General features: G+C 46.5%; 1 protein-coding gene across 2 annotated transcripts in view; it reads right to left on the bottom strand.

Annotated features, from left to right (window-relative positions):
• Positions 1-27039, bottom strand: part of zfhx4 (zinc finger homeobox 4) — a 79677-nt gene that overhangs the window by 33941 nt on the left and 18697 nt on the right. For both annotated transcript variants that reach the window (XM_040166738.2, XM_040166736.2), the window contains exons 2-6: positions 20089-22612; positions 19644-19862; positions 18942-19236; positions 16743-17284; positions 3131-3365 (exon numbers count right to left, since the gene is read on the bottom strand). In XM_040166738.2, coding sequence (XP_040022672.2) covers positions 3131-3365; positions 16743-17284; positions 18942-19236; positions 19644-19862; positions 20089-22566 — 3769 coding nt within the window. In that variant the 5' untranslated portion in view covers positions 22567-22612. The remainder of the gene's footprint in view (positions 1-3130; positions 3366-16742; positions 17285-18941; positions 19237-19643; positions 19863-20088; positions 22613-27039) is intronic.

The following is a 27039-nucleotide window of genomic DNA, read 5'->3' as shown; positions in this document are numbered from 1 at the left end:
TCTCTAAGTCAGAAAGGGTCTTTTGTGTAAAAGGGGGACTTAAACAAAGAGGGTCCTCTCCCTCCCCTCTTTAATGCACGTTGGATGGGGCTGGGGGGGTTATAGAGGGACGGAGACGTGCGGGTGATGTTGTGGTGGACGGATGGATGACAGGGCCGGGGCTCTCAGGAATAATTACCTCCAGAAGATCCCATCTCCCTTCCCTCTTTGTGAGGGACAGAGGGAGCAAAAGGGGAAACAATTGAGGGAAAGTAAAGTATGTATAAAAGGCTCTTGTGTTTCGGCGTACGAGGAGCTCACGCAGAAAAACCCGCCCATGCAACGCGTCCGCACGCCGGCTCACAGGGTTCTTTATGGCCGAACAAATGGTCAAATGTTGAGACAGAGAAACAGTCAGAGGGAGAGAAATCCCTGTAACAACTTCCCATGCGACAGTGTCTCCAAAAACAAATTGTTGGAATGATATAATCGATGATGGAATACCCGTGACTAGCAATCTGTCATATTGTTCTTAATCAGCTTCAATTTGACTAAACAGCTCTATTCAGGACGTAACTTCATTAAGAGAAGGGCACAGAAGCATCTGATTTCGTAATCAGCTTTTGGACGACCCTCAAAGCAAAATGGCCTCCAAGTCCTCCGCGCCGAGCAGGCAATTCATTTATGCCCGCTCCTCTGATGCAAACTGGCATATTTTTATAAAGTCAATTTTCTCAAACACATCTAATTGTACACAGAGAAGAGCGGTTTATCTCAGCGGCTGGGGCACATTGGGCTGGACACAGCTTAGAGTCAGCACACACACACACACACACACACACACACAGATCTTGTGGCGTTTACCTGGTGTAAAAGGATGAGATGGCTGGGCCCAGGTTCGGGGGGTTCGGGGGGTTCGGGGGGGGATTACGGACTCGATGGGATAACAAAGAGTGAAGGGTTTTCACATGAACATGCAGGAGAAAACACGCGTATTAACCTGCATGCAATGCAGTGCGGCAGAAGTGTTTCGAAACACCTACACCCTCGCGGTGCGTCTGTGCAGTACTGTATCCTTAATTAGGCCATAAAATCAGCATCACAATTGTTTAATGAAAGCCATTCACATGTACATAAAGTCCAGCGCATTAGAACTCTTATTCCCAAATGGGCCTATAATTATCTGGCTCCGTGCCAGGTCCCAGGCTTTAAGAGAAAGATACCGGTCAGCACTTAAATTAATCTTTTTCATACCAGCCTCTAATGAACAGAAAGTGCTCGAGTCAGGAGTTGTAGCCCCGGAAAACTAACAGCACGCATACACATGCACGTACACACACACACACACACACACACACACACACACACAAGGGTCCTTAAACCCAACACTGGCTGGAAATGTTTGCCGTCTGTAGAGCCTTTTCTGTTGGTGAAAACATTCACATCATCTATCACTATATGGGCACAAAGCAGCTATAAGCTATATAAAGCATGCTATAATAAGGCATGGGATGTTTTGTTAAAAGCACAAAAGAAAACTCTTCACTAATATGACATAAGAGTGGGAATCCGAAAAAGTGGCTTAGCGTGCGCTGAAGCTTTGCACTGGCTCCCTCATGTAAGTTCACTATGTGGCGTCAAAGTATAAAACGAAGGCCGCAGCTACAAATGTGGTGTGTTTGAAATGAGTGCAGCAGGAGGATTTTGCGTTTGACAGGTTTTTTAAACCTGAATGTGTGTCGGGCTTTTGTTCTGGATAGTAAAAACAGGAACAGGAGAGAACGTTTAGGTGGAACGAGCGGGACAAAAGGCGAGGGAGAGAGATACAAAAAGAGGGCAACAGAAAGAGAGGAGGAAAGGGGGGGTGGGATGTTAGAATATACGTTAATGATTTATCTAAGCATGCTTTTCTGCTGTACCCCAAATTTCGCAGAAACTTTGATCCATGTGTAATTAAAGCCAACCTCATGGCGGCCGCAGTCTCCATTTCAGGATTGGGAGATCTCCAGTTTGTGTGTGTGTGTGTGTGTGTGTGTTGGGATTCACATATGTTTCTAAGTGCAGGGCCCCCATCTGTTTCAGGAGTACATGTACAATATAAACAGGACACTTTGGGGAGCACAGACACACACACACACATAGATGGCTGCATGGACTAATGCTATTCTGGAATGCTATTCAGAATGTGTTATCCCCCCCCCACACCAAAATATCCCACCCGCTCCTTCAGGTCAAGCAAAGCAAAAACAAGTTAAGCGCTTATTTTCTCCCGGCAACATTAACATAGGGATGACTAAATAATGGATCCTGACTCTTGGTCTTCTGGTTTAAATTACAGCGTGGCCCCCTCCCGTTACACCCTGAAACCCCTCACCAACCATCCAACCCCCACTCAAAGAAAAACGATTAATCTTTTTTTTTTTTTTTTTTTTTGTCTCTCTGAATGTTTTACAGTTCTGTTACACTTATTAGCTGCTGGCAGGACGGAGAGTCTTAAATGAAAGCCAAATTGCTTTGGTCATGAGAAAGGAAATGAAAGCTCACTCCAGGGAGAGACTGTAGCATGTGAGTGTGTGTGTGTGTGTGTGTGTGTTTGAGTAATGTATGTGTGTGTGACTAACGTACGTGTGTACAGGCCGTTTTACTATGAGATACTCCCAAGGTGAAATTTCATAAGCTGACTGCTTGCCTGCCTGGGATGTCCCTGTGCACAGGACACTGTGTGTGTGTGTGTGTGTTGCACAAATAAGCGCGGCAGCCTAATAGGAACAGTATGCTCATTTTGGAGAGATTAGGAGGAATGGACGGGTCTGTATCGAGAGACGTGATCTGGATAGCGAGGCCAAATGGGTGGGGGATTGGGTGGGGGAGGGGGGGGGGGGGGGTGCAACAAAAGGGAAAAAGAGATGAGTATAAAAGCAAAGAAAGGTAGAACAGAACTCAAAGACAACTGACCACCACAACTGGATTAAGTATTTAAATAAACCTGCAAAAAAACAGGCATTTGTTTACTGAAGAAGAAAAAAGAAAAGCGATAAAAACCCTGAAAAGGAAATGACGCATGACCCCTGAGAACTGCTCCGAAATAGCCCCCTAAAAAAGCATTAAAACACTAAAGCAAACAGACAAAGCGGAATAAGGAAGCACAGACCTTGGCTGGAGCGGCATTCCTTGACGTAGAACAACTCGTTGAAGCTCAGTCCGTCCTCGTCCCCTCCCAGGCCTTGCTGGTGCAGCTGGAGTTTTCTCAGCCCTTCGTTCTGCTGGTGGCGCGCCGAGCGGCTGTGCTGCACCAGGTTGAGGCGCGCCTTGGTGGAGTAGTCGCACAGCGTGCAGTAGTAGACACACGACTCCGGGCTGTACGCGCTGTCCTGCTTCTGCAGGTGCTGTGGGGAACAGGTGAGGAAGGGTGCAGGTGGGACATGACATTGTTAATTTTCATTTTTGCTCAATCCGGAGAGCAATGCATGCATCGTTTGCACAAAGAACACTCAAATGTAATCTTTTTTTCAGGTGAATGAGGAGAGAGCATAACAAACGCGCTAACAGATAAGAGTTTTGAGTTTATTTATATTCAGACACTACACGTTCCAAATGAACTGGACATCTTTTATGTGACACAAACATTAACAAACACACAAAAAGTCAGATAAAAGGTCGAGTTCAGAACACTGTTTTTGTCTTGGACATGCACATTGTGCAGCTCCGCTCATTGTTGGCAGCTGCAGGGGCTTCTCATTCAACGTGTGCTGTCAGTTGCAAGCCCTTAATTTCCAGTTGCCTCTTTAATGGCATTGCAGCCTTGCAAAGCTACCCCCTACCTCGATTTGTGCGTGTGCACAAACACACACACACACACACACATGCACGCACAGCCCCCATCCCACCTTGCCCTACTCCCATACACCCAGTCAAGCCAAGCATATCAAGTGTGCCTCTGTTGTTGCTGCCGGGCTAATGAACAATGCACAAAAACAAAAGCCCAGGCCAGGCTTTTATTATCTGATCCTCTGTTGGAGGGAGGGGAAGGAGGAGGGACACACACACACAGAGAGAGAGAGACCCGGAGAGGAAAACAGACAGAGACACAGAGGTGGCTCACGAAGGTTGGTTTATGCTTTGTTAAGATTTATTCATACAGCCATGTGAGACACAGGTGCAGGGTTCTATGCATGAATTATTAGACATAATGGCGTGCGTGCGAGTATCAACCCGGCTCTGCAACTCGTGGCTCCTATAGGAAGCCGTTTCATTCTCCAAGCACATGAGAAGTGACATAAAATACTTCCTCCTGAGCATTGTTGCATATGGAGCAGGAATAGAGGGAGCGGGGGAATAAATGTATGTGTGGTGGGAGGGGTAGGAATGATGGGGGAGCAGTTAGCTGCAGGTGTGTGTGTTCCTACCCCCCTTCCTCTTCCTCCTTTGACAAACAGGGATTAGCAACATAGCTACAGCCGCTAACACATCTTTTCTCTCTGTCTCTCCCTCTTTCTTTCTTTTGTAGAAAATCTTACGAGGTTTTTCTCACGAGACGGTGGGACGTCCCCTCGCAGTCAGAGGCCCTTTCAGTAGTCTTAAGTTTTAATTAAGTCGGAGTTGTCAGAAGAAAGCTCCCCTAGTCCAGAGCTCAGGGCCATTAATTACAGCTATCTTTGTTTCTCTGTGAAAGGAGGCCTCCCTTACTCCTTCTCTCTCCCTCTCTCTGCTTCTTTTCTTTCTTCCACTCCCTCCCCCGCAGGAGAACTGGGCTGCTGAGCCTTACCGTGGAAACCACACACACACACACACACACACACACACACACGTGTGCTCATGCAAGTGAACGCACCATATCACCGCATTATCTATTTAGCTATTTTTGCTACAAATGCTGCAAAGTGAAGGAATTAAGGTATTAAGACCCAAGTGCAGGATATGCGGAAAAAAACGGATGGACGGACCACTCACCTTGTTCTAGACCCTCATAACGGCCTTTATTATCACAACATTGTAAAAACATAATTTGTGATATTTGCTCAGTGTGATATTTGTTCTTCCTCGATTGAGTTGTGTCTGGACTCCACAGCAATAAACCTTTACTTCATAACCGCGCTGCTAGAAAAGTCGGTATTTAGAATCGAATGAAAAACGAGTGATCAAACAGCGCCTTTCTCTCCCCCCAATGACGACCTATTATATTAACAACTGCTAGAGAAGAGACGCTCATTGGAACGGTGCTATGTTAAGTGACACATTTCCTTTGCAGAGGAGACAGGAATGATAGTTGAGAGTCGAGTCGGGATGTAAATGCTTCCCAGGCTCTTAATGACATGGCCATTAAGGTAATTGCAAATATTCATATAAATCTACGGCGGCATAGGACGCGTCACATCCCGCCATGTCCAAAGTTATGATATCCGTTCGCTTTTAGCATCTGAGGCGTAGGCTTGATGATATACTCGGGGTTGATCCGGGCTGCCGGATAGGTTTAGACCTAATATTAATTCTCTCCCCATCAGCACATTCCGGAGGGTTTGTCTAAGACCTAAACTAGAGGGCTGTCTGTCGCTCTCTGGCACTCTGCAGGCCTGACATGCAGGCGGTCTGGTGATCACAGGCCAGAACATCCATGATTTATGAACTTCTAAAGCAGCGCTTTGACTCCTGCCAGGCCCGCGCGGTGTAATGCATATTCAAACACACAAACACACTGTTCCTGGATTGGTGCCTGTGTGTGCAGCTGATTTGTGTGCGTGTATATGTGCTGTACATACATTTGCGTCATACGCTTGGGTACCTGTGTGTGTGTGTGTGTGTGCGCGGGATGCCAAAAAGGGCCCAATATGGCACCTCTCTCGTGCCTGCCGGTTAATTGTTGGGGATTAGCGTTTGGCAAACAAACAAATAAGCATACGCTCCCTGTGGGCCAATCAAAACCAGCTAAACAGCGCTCCCTGGGTGGACCCAAACGTGGCACTGACACCTCTGGATGGGGGAGGACGTGTGCGTAAACCTCCCCATACACATAATGCAAATTATGACACTCGGGACTTCCTGTTTACCTGTCAGAAACAAAACATTGTCAGCCCTGTCGATGACACACACATGCACACGCACCGGGACTTGTATCCGGAGAGGGGAAGACAGTCTATTTGACAGGTACGGGAAGCTCCCTTGTGTAGTGGTTCTCTGCGTGTGTGTGTGTGTGTGTGTGTGTGTGTGTGAGAGGATGACAGAGGACTGCATTCATTATGCAGAATGAGATGTTTACAAAACACCTTTCTCTCACACACACACACACACACACACACACAAACAGAAACGCCCGCTCGCTCCCTCGGTTTGGGGGGAGGAAAGCAGCACTGCTGTCTCATATTCATTTGTTCTATCTGTGGTGACAAAGCTGCCTCATTAGCTGAATTCTTAATAAGCCATCTTCGCACAACTTGTTTTATCTCACTGTGCATGCACGTGTAAGTGTGTGTGTGTGTGTGCGCGTGGGTGCATCCGGTTGCGTGGGTGTGTAATTTCTGTGCTTCTTTTATTCTACTGCATTTGTCTGTGTGTGTGTGTGTGTGTGTGTGTGTGTGTGTGAGGGATTCTTTATGTATCAATAATTCCAACACTACATTTGAACTCAAAAGTGGGATTTGCTGTCTCTTTGTCTTTGCCTGTGATTGTGCGTGTGCCGCTGTGGTAGTAGGAGGAAAACATGTTTCGAAGAGCAGTGCAAAGCAGTCGGGGTGTATTTTCCCCCATTTACCAAATGACAAATTAGGGTATTCAGTACAAACATGACTCTTTCCTGTCGTTAAGTGTAGGACTAGTCAGTTAATGAAGGCATACGGAAAATAAGAACCCTCCGCTACCGGAGCTAGGTCTTAATAACCAGTGTGTGTGTGTGTGTGTCAGAGTGTGTGATCCTTATGTTTAAAGAATCCGCACACATACATCCTGTTTTTCTATTTGTGTCCGCTGAGAGTACGTGCATGCTTTTATTTTAAGGGGGAGCAGTAAGCGTTATTGTCGGGTGTACCCTCTTTTTGGAACGTCACCAGCTTCCGGTGCTATCCCCTGGGAGGGGGGGGGGGGGGGGGGGCGCCGGAGACGAAAACAGCCCCACTTGGCCCGGCAAACAACAAAAGCGTGTTTTGTTCCTTGAAAGTATTTTAAACACACACCAGCGCTGCCTGGAAGGCTGCCAAGTGTAGAATTCAATCGGCGCTACCGCCTCGCTAACACATGTTACTGGTAACCCGCCGCTCAGCCCCCAAGACCTGGATGTAACGCGAGATCACCGCCAGTGGATTGGCTGGCAGACTGCACAGCTGAGAAGAGATGCTGAGGGCCCCAGGTACGTGCCGCCTCGCTCGCACAGATAAAGAGAGCGGCGGATAGATATGCAAACGAGAGCCACAAACAAAAAGTGCTGAGTGCACTTTGGATACGCACACACACACGCACACACACACACACACACACGCACACGCAGACACGTCTCCTGCTTTTCTGTCTCGAATAGTGGAGAAGCCCGGGGAAAAAAAACACAGCCCCTCCAACCAACATGACCTCCTTTTTTTCCGGGTGGCCATCTTCACCTTCTTTACTACCGCGGTTCTCTTTCTCTCTCACGGCTGCAAAGAAAACTCGCCTCTCCTGTTTCTCTCGGCTGATCACAAGTGATCGGAGCTCGGCAGGGTAGTGGGGGGGGGTGGGGGGGGTTGTCCATGATACGCAGGGCCTGTGGGAGAGCTTAGCTGAGGTTGACCAATAATAACAAGCATCCAACGCATGATGCCAGCAAGACAAATAAATGGGTGATCAAATTGAGTCTTTCACGCTGGCGTTCCCGCCGCTCTTGCTTTCCTTGGACTTTGCACAGAGCTGCAAGTCCGGTTAACAGTCTTGCCGTCTATATATTTGGACTAACCGTCACCCACGCATCCCCATCCCCACACACACACACACACACTTATAGCAGTGACGTAAGTGTGTCTGACATATGGACCAAAGGTCAATCTGAAGGTTACAGCTTCCTGACCTTGTGGTCCCTTGTTTGGAAAAAAAAATCCCTCCTGACTCTTCTTCTTACTCTCTCTGTTGGCCATAACCAGAAAAATACAAATCCTCTTGGGGATTCACAACATTATCCATTTATTTTCCCCTCGGCCAATGAAGGTGTAGGAAATACCTTTTGTCTCTAGCACGGTAACCACATGTTTTGTAAAGTACTGACCCAGCAGCTGGAAGTAACAGATTCTAGCAGACAACTCTTACTTACGCACCAGTGCATGTGTGTGTGTTAGGTGTCTTGAAAGCAAGCTCACCTCCACCACCACCCCCCCCCCATCAAAATGGATCAGTATTTACATTAGCATTAGATTTAGACAGCATGCCTCAGCCACTTACTCCCTATTAGCCATCCTGACCTTATCCCATTAGGGTCTAAAAGCCCCCGCTTGTCTCCATCATAGTGAGGTGAGACTGACCAGACCTCCCCAGGTCCCTAAACCGTACTGCAGCTCAGATTATCTTTTCCATCAACTCGCATCGGACAGAGATCATGAAATGCTGCAATCAAGATCATGGAAATGCTAACATGCTTGTGGGATTATCTTTTTTTCCCAAGTGCTGTGCGAGGGGAGGGGCATCGCTGAGATACCGCTGTTTTTGGGCAGGGTTCATCATTTTCCATTTTTCCAGACATGCAAAGATGCTTTTGGGAAATCAAGGCAAGGCCTAATTGACGGGATCTGTGAAAGGCGGGGAGAAAAACAAAAATAAAGAGTGCTCCGGTTTATTGGCTGGTACCATCAAAGAGGTTTGCACTGCGCTGACGTTGTTATATTTAACTAAAACGGAAAAGGGAAAAAAGAAGGGAAAATACTTTTGGTGCCGAGAGGAGCTGCAATGTTTGTAAGCGAGACTTGGTGAGAAACGTCTATTAAAGACAGTTAGACAACAATGAATGACAGAAACATCAAGTGACGGAAACTAAGCGATAGATTGAGACGCAAAGAGGCTGACAATCTATAAGCGAGAGAACAAAAGAAAAGGAGATGGAGACCGAGACGGAAAGATAGGGAAGAATCTAGACGAGTGTAGTCGGGTTCAAATCACTAATTACACATTCCTGAGCCCGTGAAGGGGAGTATTGTTTTTCAGTTAGCCCCTACCCTGTCGCATGGTTTCACTTAGCACAAAACAAAAGGTACAGGGAACAAAACACAGGCCTAATACCAGATCCTGCTAATGACAGAGAAATGGGAGAAATTATCCCTGGGGTGGATCCTCGTGAGAAAATGGCTTGTGATTACTGGACAAAGGGAACTCATTTTGAAACTGTCACAAAATGGCAGACTGGCAGCTTCTTTCTTTTTAGAGCTGCATTCATCAAACCAGTGAAACCCATCACCGAATACAAAATATATGCCCGTCTTAATCGGACTCAGTTGGAGAATGTCCAACTTCCTTAAAGTAAGTGTAATATCTCGGCCTTATTTCCTTAGAAACGATGGGACTTGTCGCATCCAAAAGCTGTTTATAGGAGCACAAACGAAGCGCCTCTTCAGAAGCGCGGCTTTGCATATTGCCACAGGAAATCAAATGCCTCGCAGTTGACCTACAAGATGGCACACTTGATCCCCCCCGACTACACAAGGCGGAGGAGCGTCGCAGGAGCGACAGAGGTTTTTCTGCGATGGCTTCCGACGGCGATGATGTCCTGTCTACCCCCCCACCCCCGCCCCCCCCGTAAACCTATAATGATGAGCTCTGTGCTGTTCCGGCAACATAGAGGACCCTACCATTTTCAGCTTGAGCCCGGGACAAGGGGGGCGAGGGGGGGGCGGGGTGATTTTAAGCTGATAGCGGTGGCAGCACCGGGCAGTCGCCTGGCTGCTAGTGTTTGACCAGGCCCCGGCCGTCTAAAGGAAGGATATTGTTTTCCCCTGAAAAAGCCTCAGCCGCAGTCCACATACCAGCGTCCACTCAACATACCAATGGGCTCTTTGAAGATTACTCAAATGTTTGCCTTTGTTCCCCCCGCACTGCCCCCCCTCCCCGCCATCCGCCCCTACCCCTAGTCCTAACCTACGCTCCTGCCAGAATGAGGCGAAAGAGGAGAAAGAACCGGGTGAAAAAAAAACTAAAACAAATGAGACTTATATCTTCAGGAATCACTGCAGAGGCAACTCTCTGCTGCACTCAGGATTCAAAATGGCGCCTGCAGGGGATGGGAAACTACTGAGAGGAATAGTAGGCTGCCGTAGTAAAAACCCAAGATAAACAATAGATAAGGGTGACATTTTAATGCATGAGGACGATAATATACAGCAATGTTAAATGGAAGTCTCCCATCGGTCAGATGTGCTGTTAAAGACAGTCCATTCCTGATGTCTCCGTGCATGTAAGTCACAATTAGAATTAAATATGGTAATTCCAATGGGTTCATTTAACTAAATGTGCCCCCCCCCCCCCCAAAAAAAACGGTACCCTCCCCAACCCCCCCCTCATCCAATCCACATTAATTCAGAACAAGCAAGTGGGCTTTCTATCAGGTCTATTTCAAAGCATCAAGGATTACTCGCAGAAACTAAGCTGCTTGAACTCACAGGAGGTCACCGGTATTGTGCTTCTGCAGGGATAGAACGCTATTGGTAGAGACAGATAGGCAGCGGGACGGGTCAGTTCCTCTTTCTCCACAACATCCCTCAATCCTTCTCCCTGCCTCGCCCTTTTCATCCCCGTCGCTCTTTTTCACCATATTAATCGAATATCTCCCACTCCTCATCTATTCACTGAGCACCTAATGGTTAAAATCAATTACGGCTGGAATGCTGAAAGTCCGAATACTGGGCCACATGCTGATAATAACAGAGAGTGTGTGAAGGGGGGAGAGAGAGAGAGAGAGAGAGACTTGGGACCATTCCAAGAGAGGCACAATTACCTCCAATCGATTGATTATTGATTTGGAAAGGCGTTGAGGAGTAGTTCAGTTCAACTTTGTCCATATCAATATCCTGATAGCTTCATAAGAGGGGAAAGTAGTTATTGTTCTAAATACCATTGTAAATGTGATTTGAGACCTTTTCAAGAATAGAACATCTTGTCACTAATTGGCACGAAAAGTGTTACGAGTCTAGATTTACATGAAACAAATGAGGCGTTTTTAGTGTCAGGTGATATCAAAAGTAACGCTAATGAACTTTGAACAAAAAATATTTGCCTGATCTCTCCGTCACGTCGGCTCTGATCAAATCAAGGTATCAGAAGTAAAGGCGACGTGCCCCCGAGAGATTGCAGGCGCACGCTTTGATGATTCTTTTTCCCCCAAAAAATACTTGTTATCTTTGTCCCAACAGCATGATCAAGACCCCGGAGAAAAGAAGTAATAGGGAGGAGTTGAGGACGGAAGAAAAGAAGGAGGAGGAAGACAAGTGTGCGGTGGGGGGGGGGGGGGGGGGGTGGAAGGAGGAGGAGGGAAGCGTGTATTTGGGTGTGGGTGTTGGGGATACAGCGAAGGGTGGGAGGGTCCAAATGAACCAAGGGGAGGAAGGAGAAAAAAAGACAAACTCCTGCTAGCTTCTTTTGTTCCTGTATCCTTGCAATGTTCCCTTCCTTCTGGTGGTCCAGACCCTGCCTCCCCCCCGCACCCTCCCACTCCCTCCCCCCATCCCCTCTCTGCTATCGTTCCCATACCTGTCAGCCCCGATCTGCTTCACAGTCCCCTACACATGGACAAATGGCTTGGCCGGGGCCCGGCCCAGCCTGGCCCGGGTGACCCACAGCTTAGAGAGGAGATGGGGATGATTATTATGAGGAGGCTCACATCTGGCTATTAATATGACAAAACCAGAGCGGCCTTTTTTCCTTTGTCTTGCCCCTTGCAGAGAAACACACCTTGCAGAAGTGAGAGAAGAAGGTTTCTTCCGCCGCAGTCTGCGAACCTTAACTAATTCACCGGAGGGTCAAGAAGTAGAAGGGAAGGGGGGTGGGGGGGCTGGCTAGGGTAATTACGAACATTGCAAACACACACACACACACACACATACACACACTAATGCTTTGCCGACCATCTGTTTAAGGCGTTGGAGAGGGAATGGGCGAAACTCTTATTAATATCTATGAGGATTATTGGGAAAAGGGGGAAGGGTGGGTAAGTCCATCCATTCAAACCTGTCAAACGCACAAAAGCAAAGAGCATAGTCACACAAACACACCTGCTTTTATGTTTTAATTAGCCACCGCCCTCCATCCCCCACTTCACCCACAGACCTCTGAGAGATTTCCATTGTAATCTCCACGCAGGTGAAAGAGGAGACGATTTGAATAATCTACTAACCGGCGTCTCTTTGCCTCGCAGGGAGGGAGAGAGAGAGGGAGACGGGGAGAAAAACAAAGTGTAGAAGTGAAGAATGAAGAGACATACAGACAGAAAGAGAGAGAGAGAGAGAGAGAGGGAGACAACCTTACTGGCAAAAACACTGAAGTGAATTCATTCGTCTGGTCGGGTTCACAGCGTCAAACTCTCAGCGGCTGGCTGCATCATCAGTCTCAGTGACATGAAGAACATGAAAATCTTTGTCTCGCAGTCAAGTAGCATCGTGTGTGAAGTGTCGGCAAATATTCCATTTCGAAGATAAAGTCTTGAGGTCTGTCTGCGAGACAAGGACGCAGTGATCGAGAGACAGTGTCTGGAGCACGCAGACATGGGCTCGAGTGGAAAATGGTAACCTGATAACCAAGATTAAGATGATATTTGATTGCAGTATGTGTGAGTGTCGCTCTCTACGAATGTGTGTAACACCAAACCTCTGTATGCACACATAGGTGTTTGCCATAAATGATGCCATGCATTTTAAGTAGAGCCATTTTAATTTCATATTAAGGCGCGATGGCTTTTTATGAGAATCTATGAGAGTCAATCTCCTGTCCAGTCCAAATGACAGTCCAATAATTTGGGCTGCATATATATAGGCATTAGATTTTCAGATGAGAGTAGGCCGGGTTGACCCTCGCTAATAGCCACGGCAGAGCAGTAGGCCTAATATCACAGACGCACTAGCACAGGCATCTCCATTTGAAGGAGATGGAATAGGAATAAAATGGGAGGGGGGAAGGATGGTGACGGGTGAGGTTGAAAGAAAACATGGTTGATGAAAAAAAAGAAAATACAAAGGAGATGATAATGAAAAAGGAGAAAAGGTCACACCTTTTGATGCACCTAAAAATCCAGCCCCCTTTCCTCTCTTCTTTTCCTTTAATCCCTCCCACCTTCCATCAGCACCCCCCCCACATTTAATTCCCCCTACCCTTCGTTTCCTGGCCATGGTGCTGCCCAGAGGATCATGGGTAATGAGATGGCCTATCTGCGGCTCCCCAAGGGAGAGATAGAAAAAGAGAGAGACAATGGGAGGAAGAGACAGTCAGAGACTAAACAAAGAGTGAGACGGAGGGAGTGAAAAAGTGGGAGACAGCCGGTCAGAAAGGAGACACCTTCCATCTCCGTTCTTCTTCTGTGTCTGTCCCACTAAGGGGGAAAAAAAAATACTGAAAGGAAAAACAGATCTGTGGACCCCGGACGTCCATTTCCGCTTGAATTATGACGGAAAGCTGGCTGGACAGACAGGGGTGGGGTGCCGGTGGCTTTGGACGGTTAAAAGATTCATCCGGACAGCCATCTGAGAAACAGGTGCCGTGGCCTACGAGACACACAGCGTGTGTGTGTGTGTGTGTGTGTGTGTGTGTGTATACATGTGTGTGTGGTCCTTGACTATGCCACATTGACCATGAACATTCTCAACTTCTAATGACCCAGGGGCGAGCACGGCCCGGTTCTAGACCTCAAAGCTCTGTGGGGACACGCACATGCTCACTACAAACTAAAGCCCTTACTTAACCCTGCACCACTTGTGAATGGCAATGACAGATTTACTCTTGCCTCCATGTGTATTAAGGCCTGTGTTTGTTATTAAAAATCCTAACGAAGCCATACATCATCATCCCCGATGCTAAGGTAAACACGCGCCGGGCCAGCTACGGACATGCAATGCTACGGCAAACGCTACATTAAAAAACGGCTTGCATTTCACCAGTTAAGGTGTTTCCAGGGTATAAGGATTTGCACTTGGCAGGTGTGATAACACTACGGGAAGGTTCTATGTGTTCGCTTTTACACGCTAACTTAATAATTTGGTGTCATGAGAGATAAAAGCCGCAGCGTGAGCTAGACTCTCATTACACCATTTGGATTTCCTACATTTCGTCTCCAATAAGCAGCCGGGCGTGGACATCCGCTTTTATTCCATATAAGGCGCATGACTTCCTGCACCACCTGCTGTGCCCTGGACACCAGATGACTTGATGTCAACGTGCTGTTAATGTCATTTGCCTGCAGTTTCAAAGTCTGGGAAAAAGAAAAAACACTTTTAAACTCTCAATTCCCCTTAGAAGTACTCCATTGCTACTACAAAGCAGCCATAAAATCTCCTGAATATGCTTTTTGTTTGCATCTTCAAATGGTTTCCCATGCCATAAAGATATTCTGCGTTTCCAAAAAAACAGATGGTAAAGTCGTCAACACTCGGATCTTTTATGTGCCCGGCCAAGCTACCTCCATCCCCATGTGCTTTTCACCTCTGCCAATACATAAAAGGAGAGGTGTTTTTCTGGTCAAATAAAGAATTTCTTTTTTTTTTCCGTCTCTACTGCTGCTTTATGCTTACTTTCGGCCTCTCTCTGCTCTAATACCACATGTCCAAGGGTAAAATAGAGGCTTTTCTGCCAGAGGCATTAAAAGCGTCATCTGTGGAACAGATTATATGAGGCCCGTGAGGTGGGTGGGTAGATGAGGTACAGGGGTGTATGAGTGCACGGAGGGGGCATTTGGATGACTCTCTCTTGCCTGCACACACTGTTGTTTGTGTGTGCCTAAAACATTACTCTGCTACTTCACTTACTTTTCTTGGAAAGTAAAATAAGGTTGAAATTACAAAAGACTTTTGGTTTTATTTCTGAACTGTTGTTTGTACTTGTTGGGTTTGTACATTTAATCACAGCTGATATAAATAGTTTTCTTTGCAAGATAGCAGCCACTACTTTGCTATTGCCTCATTTTAAATCAACTTTTACATCAACAGGTGCCAACAGTTGCTCAACACTCTAAAATGACGACACACACACACACTGATGCTAAAGTCTTCTTATGACACTCAGGTGAATCTGATTATCGCGGGCTGATCAAGCTGATCCTATAAGTTAACTCTATGTGTGCCAATGCACCGGCAGCACGTTAGTTCAGAATTTGTATTGTAAATATTTCAATGCAATTAGCGAACAGTCCCTGAGGAGAGACATCTCCAACTCAAGTCATGCCAAGTTCGGCCTTGTTAAACTGCCGGCCGATCCTGTGTCAACGCGTACATCCTGTTTAAGTCTACTGCGACTGTTTTAAATAACCGTAAGAATGCCAGCGTGCTTAATCCACTCAAGACTTGGAGCTGTAAGTAAGAGTAAGACAAAACACAGGTTTAGGAATAAATTACATTGCTTCAAGATCACTGCGTCACGCACGAACATCTTCAACAAAGAAATTGTAGAATTTCTTCGATTAAAGTCGGGGCGTCCATGGAGTAAGACTTCTATTAAAAATGGAATGCTGCAGATCACCCTTTTATGTTGATCTTGTCTTTGTTTCTTTCATAGACGTGGACTTGAGTGTACATGACTTGAATGCGGGTAATACAAATAAATAATCTGATGACTTTAGACCTTGAGAAAATCAAAAAATTTGATTTGATTTGGGACTTGACAGAAAATACTGGAGTCTTATTTTGGACAAAATATGACCTAAACTCCTGGTGTTGTTCTAACTATTTGGAAATTACTGGGGAAATTGTAAATCTACTTGCAAAATCAAACACACTTTGACAATAAAACTAATTAATTGTCAGCAGGCTCAATAATTACATTTTAGTTGTATATCCTACTCTAAAAAAATAGAAGCCTCCACTAAAAAATTAGGAACGTTTTTTTGATATGCCTAAGACTCTCCATCTAAGGTACAACATACACACCCACACAGACATACACAAACAAACACATCCCACTACCAAATATTGTGTACAGAAATCCTCATTAATGCAATGCACTTGATCCTGTCCTGCAGGTCGAGCCCTCGGAAATGTAACAGCATCTCATTAAGCCGATGGAGAAATCTGTTCATTAGTTCAGTCAGTTACTTCTGTATAAATTCAACTATTCTGGTAACCAGAGTCACTTTACAGAACAAATAACAGGTAATAACAAAATATGAAGCTCATTTTTAGATTATTTTGTTTTGTTTTGTTTGTTTCTTTACATTATCAACAGAATCTGGTCTAATTAAAATGTTCAAACTTGTTAAACTTGCTTATAACTTGATGTTATAAGCTCATTCTTGAATTTTGGAACTGGTTGACAGTACGTCGCTTGTGTATAATTAACAGTAACGGTAGTGCCAGCGGGTCATAAGCAACACATTTACCCATAGCCAACGGAAAAGATCCTGTGAGTGACCTTCTTCATCTCGGCCATTCCATTCTCGTGGGAACACGAGTGACATGTGACAGCTCACTTGAGAGAATGGGGGCCAATTATTTTATGCTTTGAACTTTTTTTTCTTCAAATCTGACCTTAAAATGAATGATTTTCCCCTGAGTTGCATACAAGTGAGAATGCTACTATAGACGTACGTTGTCCAACATAATGTCAGTTTCTGGCAAAGAATAGAGATTTTTTACCTTGTAGAGGCGGATGGCGGCCTCATGCCTCTGGTTGGTGGCATGTAGTCTCAGTTTATCCACGCTGTTGCTGTAGTAGTCACAGGCATTGCACTTGAGGTGCACCGGGTTGCCAATGGCCACACACTTTAATCTCCACTGGTTGGCTTTGCCTCCCTCCTTGATGTGGGCCACCAGCTGGTGCTTCTGCATGTGCTTGTCCGTCTTGCAGTGCAGCTGAAAGTTCGCCTTAAGCTGGGTGTTGTAGCTGCAGAGCTTGCACTGGTAGACGTCGCCGACGACGCAGCGCCACTCCTCCTCGGGCAGGGCGCGCTCGGCGTTGACGTGGGCGCTGAGAGCCTCCAGGCTGTCCGTGGTGTAGCAGTTGCACACAGCACACTGGTACAGGCGCAGGGAGGGGTCGTTGATCGGTGGAGACATGGAGGCGAGGGAGGGGTCGGATGAGGACATGCCCCCCATTCCACCGGCGGACACCAGGGAGAGATCGTCTGCCATGAGTTGACCACTGGCGAGACGCAACTCCGCTGACAGGTCACTGTTCACTGTGGAGGAAATGAGGGACAAAAGCAGGTTAAGACAGCAAAGAGGAAACAACAGAAAGGTGTTTAAAACTTATGGCTTGCATGAGGACTACATACAGGGAAGCATGGGAGTATGATATGTCAGATAGCAGGCAGGCAGTATGCAGATACAGAAGGGTGATACATAAAAAAGGAGAGGTACGACGGAAAGACAAAGCTCGGATGAATATGAAAGGCTGGCACACATGGGGGACGGATAAAGGAGAAAAGGCTTGTTTAATGAAATTAAGTGTGGAGAGAAAAGTGAGTCCTCCATGCAGGCCTCTCTCACACAAAAGGATTTGATAAAATAAAGCCTCACAGAGGGCTAGGGCTCCTCACAAAGTCTTGTCTATAAAAAAAACCCTAATAGGATTGAATCAGGATCAATTACAATCATCCTTTTCAACTTGCTAACTCGCTCATCAGGTAGCTTTAATTACTACTCCAGGCAACGGCGGGACAACGGTTTTCAGGGCTCCGGGCTCTTCTCACATCCACGCAGAGATTTGAAAAGCTGATCATTGCATTATACAAGTTTTCTCTTTCTTCTGCCGGGCCACCGAGGGAGAAAAAAAAAAATCTGCCATTCATAGAAATGTAATTAACTCTTTCGTTTGATCCCTTCATTGTCTCTCCACGCATGTTACCAAAGCTAAACGTGTCATTTTTCAGATAACATCTCAACACTTTGTTTGGGAGCACAGAGGATCTGACGATTACAAATCATCTGAATCACAACCCAGTTCAAGCATATTTCCCCAATTAGTAGATAACCAGATGAGCGGTTTGTGTGGCGGTTTGTGCTGGTTTTAAGAAGAAAAAAAAAACATATAACCATGCTAATTAATCTTCCACGTACAGTATGTGTGCATGTTTGTGTTATTTGACTTTCATAAATATCCTGCTCACACCATCTAACCTATGTACAGCTGCGCTCACTATGGGGAGCTGTGTGTTATCAGTGTAATTCACTGAGAGTACATCTGCTGGCTGGGCTGTGACCTCCACACTAGAAGAGGGATTGGGGGGTGTAACACTACAGGGTCACTGTTAAATCTCTCTCACTCCTACGGGAATCCGCTTCCTGCTGTGTGAGAGTGTGTGTATATGTGTGTGTATATGAGTGTGAGTCCTCTCCAGGGTGAGCAAAGGTGGGGCGGGGTGTGTATGGGGGAGGGATTAAGCTGACTTAAGAAAATTACAAATGAAAGATTAAGAATAATTCTCATGTGGCGTCTCATAATCATTTTTTAATCAGTGAGAGGGGTCAAAGGAAGGAGACAATGACAGAGGGACAATGTGAGAGCAGAGATATGAGGGAAAGAAAAAGAGAAGATGAGTGTGTGTGTGGGGGGGGTTGGGGGGGTGAGGGGGCAAGGTAAAAGGGATGGGAGCATGAAAAGAAAAGGTTAGAGGGAATGAAGAAAAACGAAGGAAAGGAGAAATACCCAGATGGCATCAGATATATGAGACAAAACACACAGAAGTTAAAATGAAAGACGAGCACAAGAAATAAAAAAAGAAGCTCAGGGGCACAAGCCAAATACCTTCTCACACCCTGAGCAGAAATACCCCCCAAAATAATTTTGATTATGATGTAAAACTAATTTTCCATTTCAAATCTGGTATCACTCACCGAGACCAGATCCAAGAGCCGCAGCGGTTGCAGGATCTATCTGGAACGGGTTAATCATCATCTGAGCATCTGGGCCACTGCTGCCTGCTGCGCTCTCCAGCTTCACACCGGCCAGGCCCATGTTTTGAGCCAGGTAGTACTGGTAGAGCTCTGCCTCGGCCGGGGCCAGGCCCATATGGAGGCTGTGTTGGATCTGCTTCATGTTCTGCTGCAGCAGCATCATGTTGTGCATGTGCTTCTCGCTAGTCATATGGATTCGCAGGTTCCGTGCAACATTGGTCTCATAGTCACACACCTGTTGGAAGCGAGGTGGGATATAATTTACATTGTCTGACTGAAGCAATATTTTATAATAAAATAAAATAAAATTATAATTCAGTGTATAATTGCATCTAAAACACATATTATTATTGATATTACAGTGAAAATGGGTAATGACAATAAACAGAAAATCTTCAATATCTGATCCACAGAAAAACATTAGGTGCGAGCATTTTAGAAGTGCAATTCTGATGATCACTTTTTTGCAACAATATTTGGAGGAGATGTTAGAATGTAAGAACAATTCAGAATAATCATGAGATCAGATGATGTGCACTATGCAGACATAGTGACGGCGCGTGAAAGAACTGGCTTATTATTAAAAGAAGCAAATTGATGTGAAGCTACCACAGCGCTACAATGACGCTGTTGTTTCATTACCTCACAGCGCCAAGTCGGCTTCTGTTTGGGCTTTGACGGCGACGGCGCACCGCAGCCTCCACCAAGGCTGGCACTGGGTACAGGACTGGCGTGGTTATGGTTGTGGTTGTATTGTGCGTCACTGCCACCGTTCTGTAGCGTTTGTACGTTGTTCAAATGCTTGTCTGACTGCATGTGGATGCTTAGGTTGCCTTTTGTGGTGGTGGAGTAGTTACACACCTAAAAGAGGAAGAATTAATAGAGGTCATGATATGCAGAGTATGCCTCACGTACAATATATTGATTAAAATCATGGAAAACTGTTTCTGTTATTATGTCCACAGTTTGTTTGTGTTCAATCAAGAATCAAAGTTGGCTAATAAAAAACATCCACATAAAACCAAAATTCTCATCATTTTTAATTTAAACAGAAGTCCGTAGCGATGGAGAAATAAGATATACAGACCTCACAGCGGAAAGGCTTGTATCCACAGGTATAGCTTTCGCCCCTGGCTAAACGAGGGTGAGGCTGTCCTGTGCGGCAGTACACACATGATCCACCGGACTCTGGATGTTTCTCCTTCATGTGGGCGTCCAGCGTCTGCTGGTACTTGTAGTGCCAGTTGCACTTGGGACACTTCAGCGTCTTGCAGGAGTTCCGTGAATGCATCATCGTCATATGCCCTCCCAGAGACCGTGAAGATCCCAACACTGTGTCACACTTGGGGCACTCCACCCCACTACCTGGGGACCCTTCCCCTGGACCAGGTGTGCCAGGCGTCCCTGGAGTTCCAGGCGTACTGGGGTTTCCTGTGTGTTGATGCAGAGGTCCAGGACTCTCATCATCTCTGCGCATCATCATCATGTCAAGGGGGTGAAAGGATGACGATGACCCATCTTGTCCCGCCAGGGCTTCACTGGTTGAGTCGTTGCTGCTCTCCCGCTCTCTTGCTGCTGCCAGGGCAGTGGACAGGCAGCTCTTCTCCACCTCCATCTTCTCACACGCAGGCAGGGAGGAGGTGGATGCAGGGCCTTTGCTGTCGCTGTTCATCTTTAGCACACTGTTGGAAAGGGGGGAAATACTTTGGTTTAAGATAAGGAAATCTTTGCTACTGGTGCTGTCGGCCCGCTGGCCTTCCATCGTCATGGTCTGTTCGTCCTCCTCGTCTGCCTCCATTTCTACTCCTCCCCCATTGGAGTAAGCATCTTCATCCTGTTCTGGACTTTCTGCTCCAACTGCACTGGGCTCACGCTTGACATGCGGGTACTGGCTCAGGTCCTGCCCATTGGGTTGCAAAGTGCATGTGTCCCTAACGTGGCCCCGGCAGTCATTATCAGAGTTCAAACCTATCAGGTTGCCAACAGTGGCAGCAGCAGAACTCCCACTGGGGGTTCTGTGGGCACCAGCCCCTCCCCCGAGGTTTGGGTTGGTCTCAGCCTTTGGCATGGTTTGGTTTCTGGGGATTTGGTCATTGGAGGAGCTGCTGGCACTGCCCTTCAGGAAGGCAAAACCTGCCTGAAGGGAATCGGTACTCTCGCCACTACTGTGGAAAGCGTTCCACAAACCGCGGAGCCCCGTGTCTGGCCCTAGGAAGTTGGCAGGAGTGGGAAAGTGGGGTAGCACGGTGTTGGGGGGGGTTTTTGGTTCCAAAAAGCTTATAAGAGGTTCTTTGTCCTTACCGATGCCCTGGATGATGGCAGAGACGTGCTTGTTGCCCAGCAGTTTCTGCTCCTGATCATTCAGGGTCATACGGTGGTCATGGACAGCATGTGTCACAAAGGAACGGCTGTAGCCAAAAGACAGCTTGCACAGGAAACACATCAGCACAGGCTTCCGCCGCCCATCGGCCACACAGCCCTCAAACTTGGACAAGTCCACATTGTTAGGGACATCTTTGGACACACAGGAGTTTTTGGCTGCACCATCCGCCTTCAGATAGTCTTTGTCGTTCTTGTGGCGGAGGTCATAGACACGAAAACTGTGCAACACGGGACCAGTGCCCACCAGCCCTCCAGCTGAGGTATTTGGGAAGGAGGGGTGGTCGGCCACTAGGGGGTTGTTCCCCAGGGATGAAGCGATGTGGAAGGTGTTGATGATCTGGGGGTAGAAGGACATGGGTGCAGCGGGCTGCTCCAACCGCTCTCCCCCAGGGCTCAGGCCACTCTGTCCACTGCTGCCCTGGGCATTGGGGAAGGTCTGGGGGGACAGTAGGCCTCTGAATTGGAGAGGCCCAGAAAGCCCCCCCTGGTTGCCACACTGCTCTTTGGCGTCCTCCAGGATGAAGGCAGAACCGTCGGGCTGGTAGATGATCTCGCCGTTCAGGTTCTCCACATCACTATCGTCTTCCATCTCCATCTCACTGTTCATTTCTCCTACTTCTGCAGAACCCACCTCATGCTCTCCTTCATCTTCACTCTCCTCCCCTATCATCGCTTCAACCTCCTCACCCTCCTCGTGACCTCCAGTGGTAGGCAGACGGGCGTTGGGGCAGTGGTGCTCCATGTATTTTTGTAAACTGGAGAAGGAACTAGAACATTCGTTGCAGGGGATCTCCTTTGCCGGTGCCACAGGAGATGTGGCAGGGGCAGAACAGTCCGAACCCAAAGCTGCTCCTCCTCCTCCTGGTAAAGTCCCGGTAACACTCCCTTTGTTACCAGTAGTAAAGCTTTCTCTCCGACTCTGTTCAGGTACAGGATCGGTGGTTGCACTGACATTGGTGGGGGTAGAAGACCTCAGCAGGCTCACAGTGGGCTCTCCAAGGCCATTCTCTGGCTTTCCAATGGCAGCAGGCGACATTTGGTTGTTGTTGTTGGCGTTGTTGCTGTTGGCGACACTGGTCTCCATGGCAATGACGGAGTTGTCCTCAGCAGCAGCATCCAGCCTCTGGCCACCATGTTCCTGCTGCCGTGATGACACCATAGGGGGGGAGTCACAAGTTGCCATGACGACCACTACATAGGGATCTCATCGCATCCAGCCTAACAGGGACCTGAGTTGGAGATGACAAAAAGAGGACAACAGGGATTTAGTGAATGGTGTTGCAGTCAATAGTAAAACCTCTAACTGAGTTTTGAGTATATTGTTTCTACGGCAATGCATTTCAATATCACACATTCATCAACACAGCATGTAAGTGGTGTCTATCTCTGTATACACCTAACAGAAAAAAAAGTGTTCGTTGCTAGCACCATGACGCAACTTTTGAAAAGTTTAGAAAACCAACATCAACTGCTCCTGCTTGCATCGTTGTCTTATAACTGGCAGACTGAGATTGCTTGCCACAACCACAGGAAAAAAACACCCTTGAACAAAAGTTTCATCTCTTATTGGAGATAGAACCAGCTCTTGGAAACAGGGAAAATAAACGAATGCCTTGCTCCCATAACAGCCGGCAGGAGGGAAGTTAATAGGAATGCCTCAATTGTCTAGTAAACAGACTCTTTGATCGACATACCACTGTGCAACACTGAGAGCAGCTGTACCTCTGTTTTGTCCTGATGCTATGTTAAAAGATTAGAGAGGGAGAGAGAGAGAAGGAGAAAAAGAATGAGCTTCCATGAAGAATGATGTTTGGAATACCAGTGAGATGTTATCAATCCTGGGTGGCGGCCCATCTTTCAGACCCTCACTACTTCAATCTCTTGGCTTTTCACAACAAGCCACAAATGCAATGCAAATTGATGCCAGAAATGTACAAAAAGCATATTAAGCCCACAAACTCACGCTCATTTAATTTCATAATCATGATTTACAATGATTTCTCATCAACTAAAGAGGAAGAGAAAAAACAACTGAGACGGAGAGATGGAAAAACAGACCAAAAGCCTGAGAACTGAGGCCTCATTGCTACTTAGAAGAAATGAAATGAACTTGTTCTGCATGCCAGTTTCTTTCCACTTGATACAGTACCAGCGCCTTTCAGATGCTTGCGTGTAAATGAGCTGGCATTAAAAGAAAGCTTTAAAGAGCCATGTTAACCTTTAACCCAATCCACCTGCTGCTTAATTCTCCCTCTTTTTCTACACTCCCTCTCTCTCTCACAACAAAGCTACAAAGCAATTAGAGGATTAATCTGCAACAATCCAGGACCAAACAAAGCCATTGGAAGGGACAGTAAAAGCGTGAGGAATGAAATCAAACATGTGCGTGAGTATATTTGTGTGCGTGCGTGTGTGTGTGTGTGTGTATGCACGCGCTATAATCAGGTCTAATCTGACATATCCCAGAGATGATTCCATGGGGACTAGTGATAGATTAAAAGGGCTAAATTATGTTTTCTCTTTCTGTGTCTCACTCGGGTTTCTGTCTCTCTATTTGTGAGATTAAAGAAATGCTTATCTTCTCAGCACGGATGTGACAAAAGCCCGGAGGTAGACCCGCGACGTGCACACGGCAAAGTAAGGCAGGTATGTACTTTGAGACGGGATAAAGCGCAGACGTACTGCAAACGTTAACTTTTTTTCACATTTTTAATGGAGTGCAGAATTGTCCGCCAAATGTTTTTAACTGGAAAATGCGTGTTGTAAACAGTGTACTTTTCTGTGACCGATACCTATCTTCACTGTTCCTGATGCAGGCAAATCTAACCAACTTTGAGAAAATAAATCAGATAAGGTGCAATAATGATTTATAGTTTTGTTGATCTAACCGAAGAGATTTCTAGTCACAGGCAGAGATCCTGACGATAACAACTATGGTTTCCAACACTCCCTATACACAAACACATCTGTCTGCAGGTTAACTCACACTTGTAATTGCAAAGATAGAAGCAGCATTTAGTTTTGTGTTCTACACGCAAGCGAGGAATTGAAACAGGCCAAATATGAGTCAAGCCACAAGAATGCACGGTACTAACACACACACACACACAAGTCTGTTTTACCCCAAATTTCTCAATTCTAGATATATCTTTGTTCTATGTTTGGCCGGGAAAGAAAAAAAAAGATAACTTTGTCTGAAAGAAAACATAAAGCAGATAAAGGCTCTGCCACATCCACATAAACTGCTTCTCAGGTAGCTTTTTAACCTAAATCCGTCATGGCGGTCACCCTAGCGCCAAAAAAAAGACACACTGGGCTTCTTCCTGCAGTCTAATATATACATGTCAGTTTTCCATAAGTGTCCCCCTCAACAAGGTTTGTCTTTATTGTGATTGAGGGTAAAGCTGTTCAGAAGCAGTGGGATTGAGAGCTAATGCGACACATGCGACAGGATTTACTACTTGTCAGTGGTGTCACTTCACTGCTTACGCCATTGGGGAGCGACCCCTTTGAGTTGTAGCTCGGACATAAAACACTGAGGAGGTTTATGAATTATGCATCTCCTAACACTGTAAGTGTATAATTATGTCTTGCGGATATCCAATGTGTTAAGCACTTGGCACTGAGATACCAGCCTTAACGCTAGGAGGCCTGCTAACAATAACACAACTGTCCATTATTAATTTTTATCACTGATTCCAAAGCCCAACCAAAGTCCTGAGACTTGTACACATCAGTATAATAACTTGTAATCGGGTCATTACTTGACATTTGTTTCAAACGTTTGTCTGTGTCCAGTTCCCCGGGCTTAGCACCTTTCCCCCGTAGCAGTGCCCACTCCTGCTTCTTTTAAGACAGATCATGTTACTGCTAGCTAGGAACCCCCCCCCCCCCCCCCCCTCCCACCCCCCCCACTGGGTTTTTTTTCGCTCCGCTAACCAACCACACTCCTTTCATTTGAAAAGAGATAGGTTTTTCCACACTGCAGAAACAGTTCCCGTCTTTTAAGAGAAGAACAAAAGGTGGCCTGAGCCGCTCCCACCTCTTGTTTTTTAATTAAGCATGTCCCTTTGGTTCCACACACATGCACACTGACACAGGCTCATACGAACGCACACACACACACACACACATACACTGAGGTAATTAAAGTGGCAGATCAGATCCAGTGAAAGGCAAATAATAGCCCAGGAATGCCTGGTTTGGACACTGCTAGTTCTGATGCGAGAAAGGGGCTAAGAGACTCTTGGGCCCATTGTTTCCCCCCCCCCCCCCCCCCCCCCCGCCTCCTCCCCTCCTCGCTCCTCCATCTGCTTTTCAGTAGCCCTGAGAGACAGAGGCAGTCTAAGGCAGGGAATTTCTCCACTTTTTTTTTTAACCAAATTTCCCCCAACTTTTCTCCTGCACAAAAGCTACAGTGACAGTCAAAACGGCCTTTGTTGGGGCCCAAGTTCAGTTCTAATAAATGTTCTGATAATACGCAAAGTGTTGCGGCAACATGTCGACTGTGTCTATCAGGCATCGGCCACAGATGCAACCTGTTAAATGCCAAAACCCGTAATTGCAGTGTGGCCACACTGCCGTCTTTGTTTACACAGTGATCTTTTAGGTTCAAATTCTTCATCACTAGCTGTCCGATATCCTAATGCAACTGAAGACAGCGCTGTTAATACTGCGGCGAATATTTATAAGATGTGTAAACACTGGAGTAAGGCAGATCTGTGATTTGGGTATGTGGTCTAAAATGTTTTTTTGTCCTCTCTACTTGCCAAAATGTTTGGATACATATGTGTCCACAGCCAATAACTAATGAAATTAAATCCAGACTCAAGCTTTAAGGTGACCCACGAAAGCGGGTGGAGTCAAACAACAAAGTCAGAAGACAGCGTGGGACTATGGCTATGTGTCCATTCCTTGAGGTCTCCTAGAAGGTCACCCCAGTCTCGGCATGTGGCCCCTCAGTCTAACACCAAATCTTCTATCAAAATGTCACCAAGTGTTATCCAAAGACAAAGGCGAAGGGCACCGTGAAAGCCCCTGCATCCATCTCCCACTGTCAGCGCCATGAATAGGCCTCCTCGGGTCTAATTAGACCTGTTTATTTGTTGCCATGCAGAAATGGAGGGATGAAAAACAAAATGGATGAAGGAGGGGAATTATCTCCCTCCTCACAATGCAAGAAGGATCTTCGGCTGGCATCAAAGAGTGCTGATGCATGTGTGCACAAACACACACACACACACACGCAGGCCTAATGCTCCCTGTTTAAAGTCTTAAAAGGGAGGACAGAGGAAGAACATTTTTAAAAGGATGAGAGGGGGAGGGGCTTTTGCGTGACCAAGTGCTTTTTGTCTTCTTTACTTCTTAATCTCACAGAGAATTTTCATGGAGCCCTGGTTTGTTGCCTGGAGGTGTAATATTAGACCTTAGGTGCACTAGATCTCCCGGATACCCCCCCCCCCCCCTCCCTCCACACCCGTTTCTGTCCGCCTGTCCTCTACCCCGGTGTCTCCCCTGTAAGCAAAGGCCTTCATTACCAAAAGACACCTTATCATTATTGCAAGGCGCGGCCCAGACACCTAAAGCAAGCGCCACTCCGTTTAGCACAAGAATCCTGTTCGACAAATTACCTACTCTGGTACAGAAAATGCCTTTT

Source organism: Gasterosteus aculeatus, chromosome 21 (genome assembly GCF_964276395.1).
Source record: "Gasterosteus aculeatus chromosome 21, fGasAcu3.hap1.1, whole genome shotgun sequence".
Classification (NCBI taxonomy): domain Eukaryota; kingdom Metazoa; phylum Chordata; class Actinopteri; order Perciformes; family Gasterosteidae; genus Gasterosteus; species Gasterosteus aculeatus.
The sequence above is the reverse complement of the archived record's forward strand: the minus strand, read 5'-3'. Positions and strand labels throughout refer to the sequence as shown.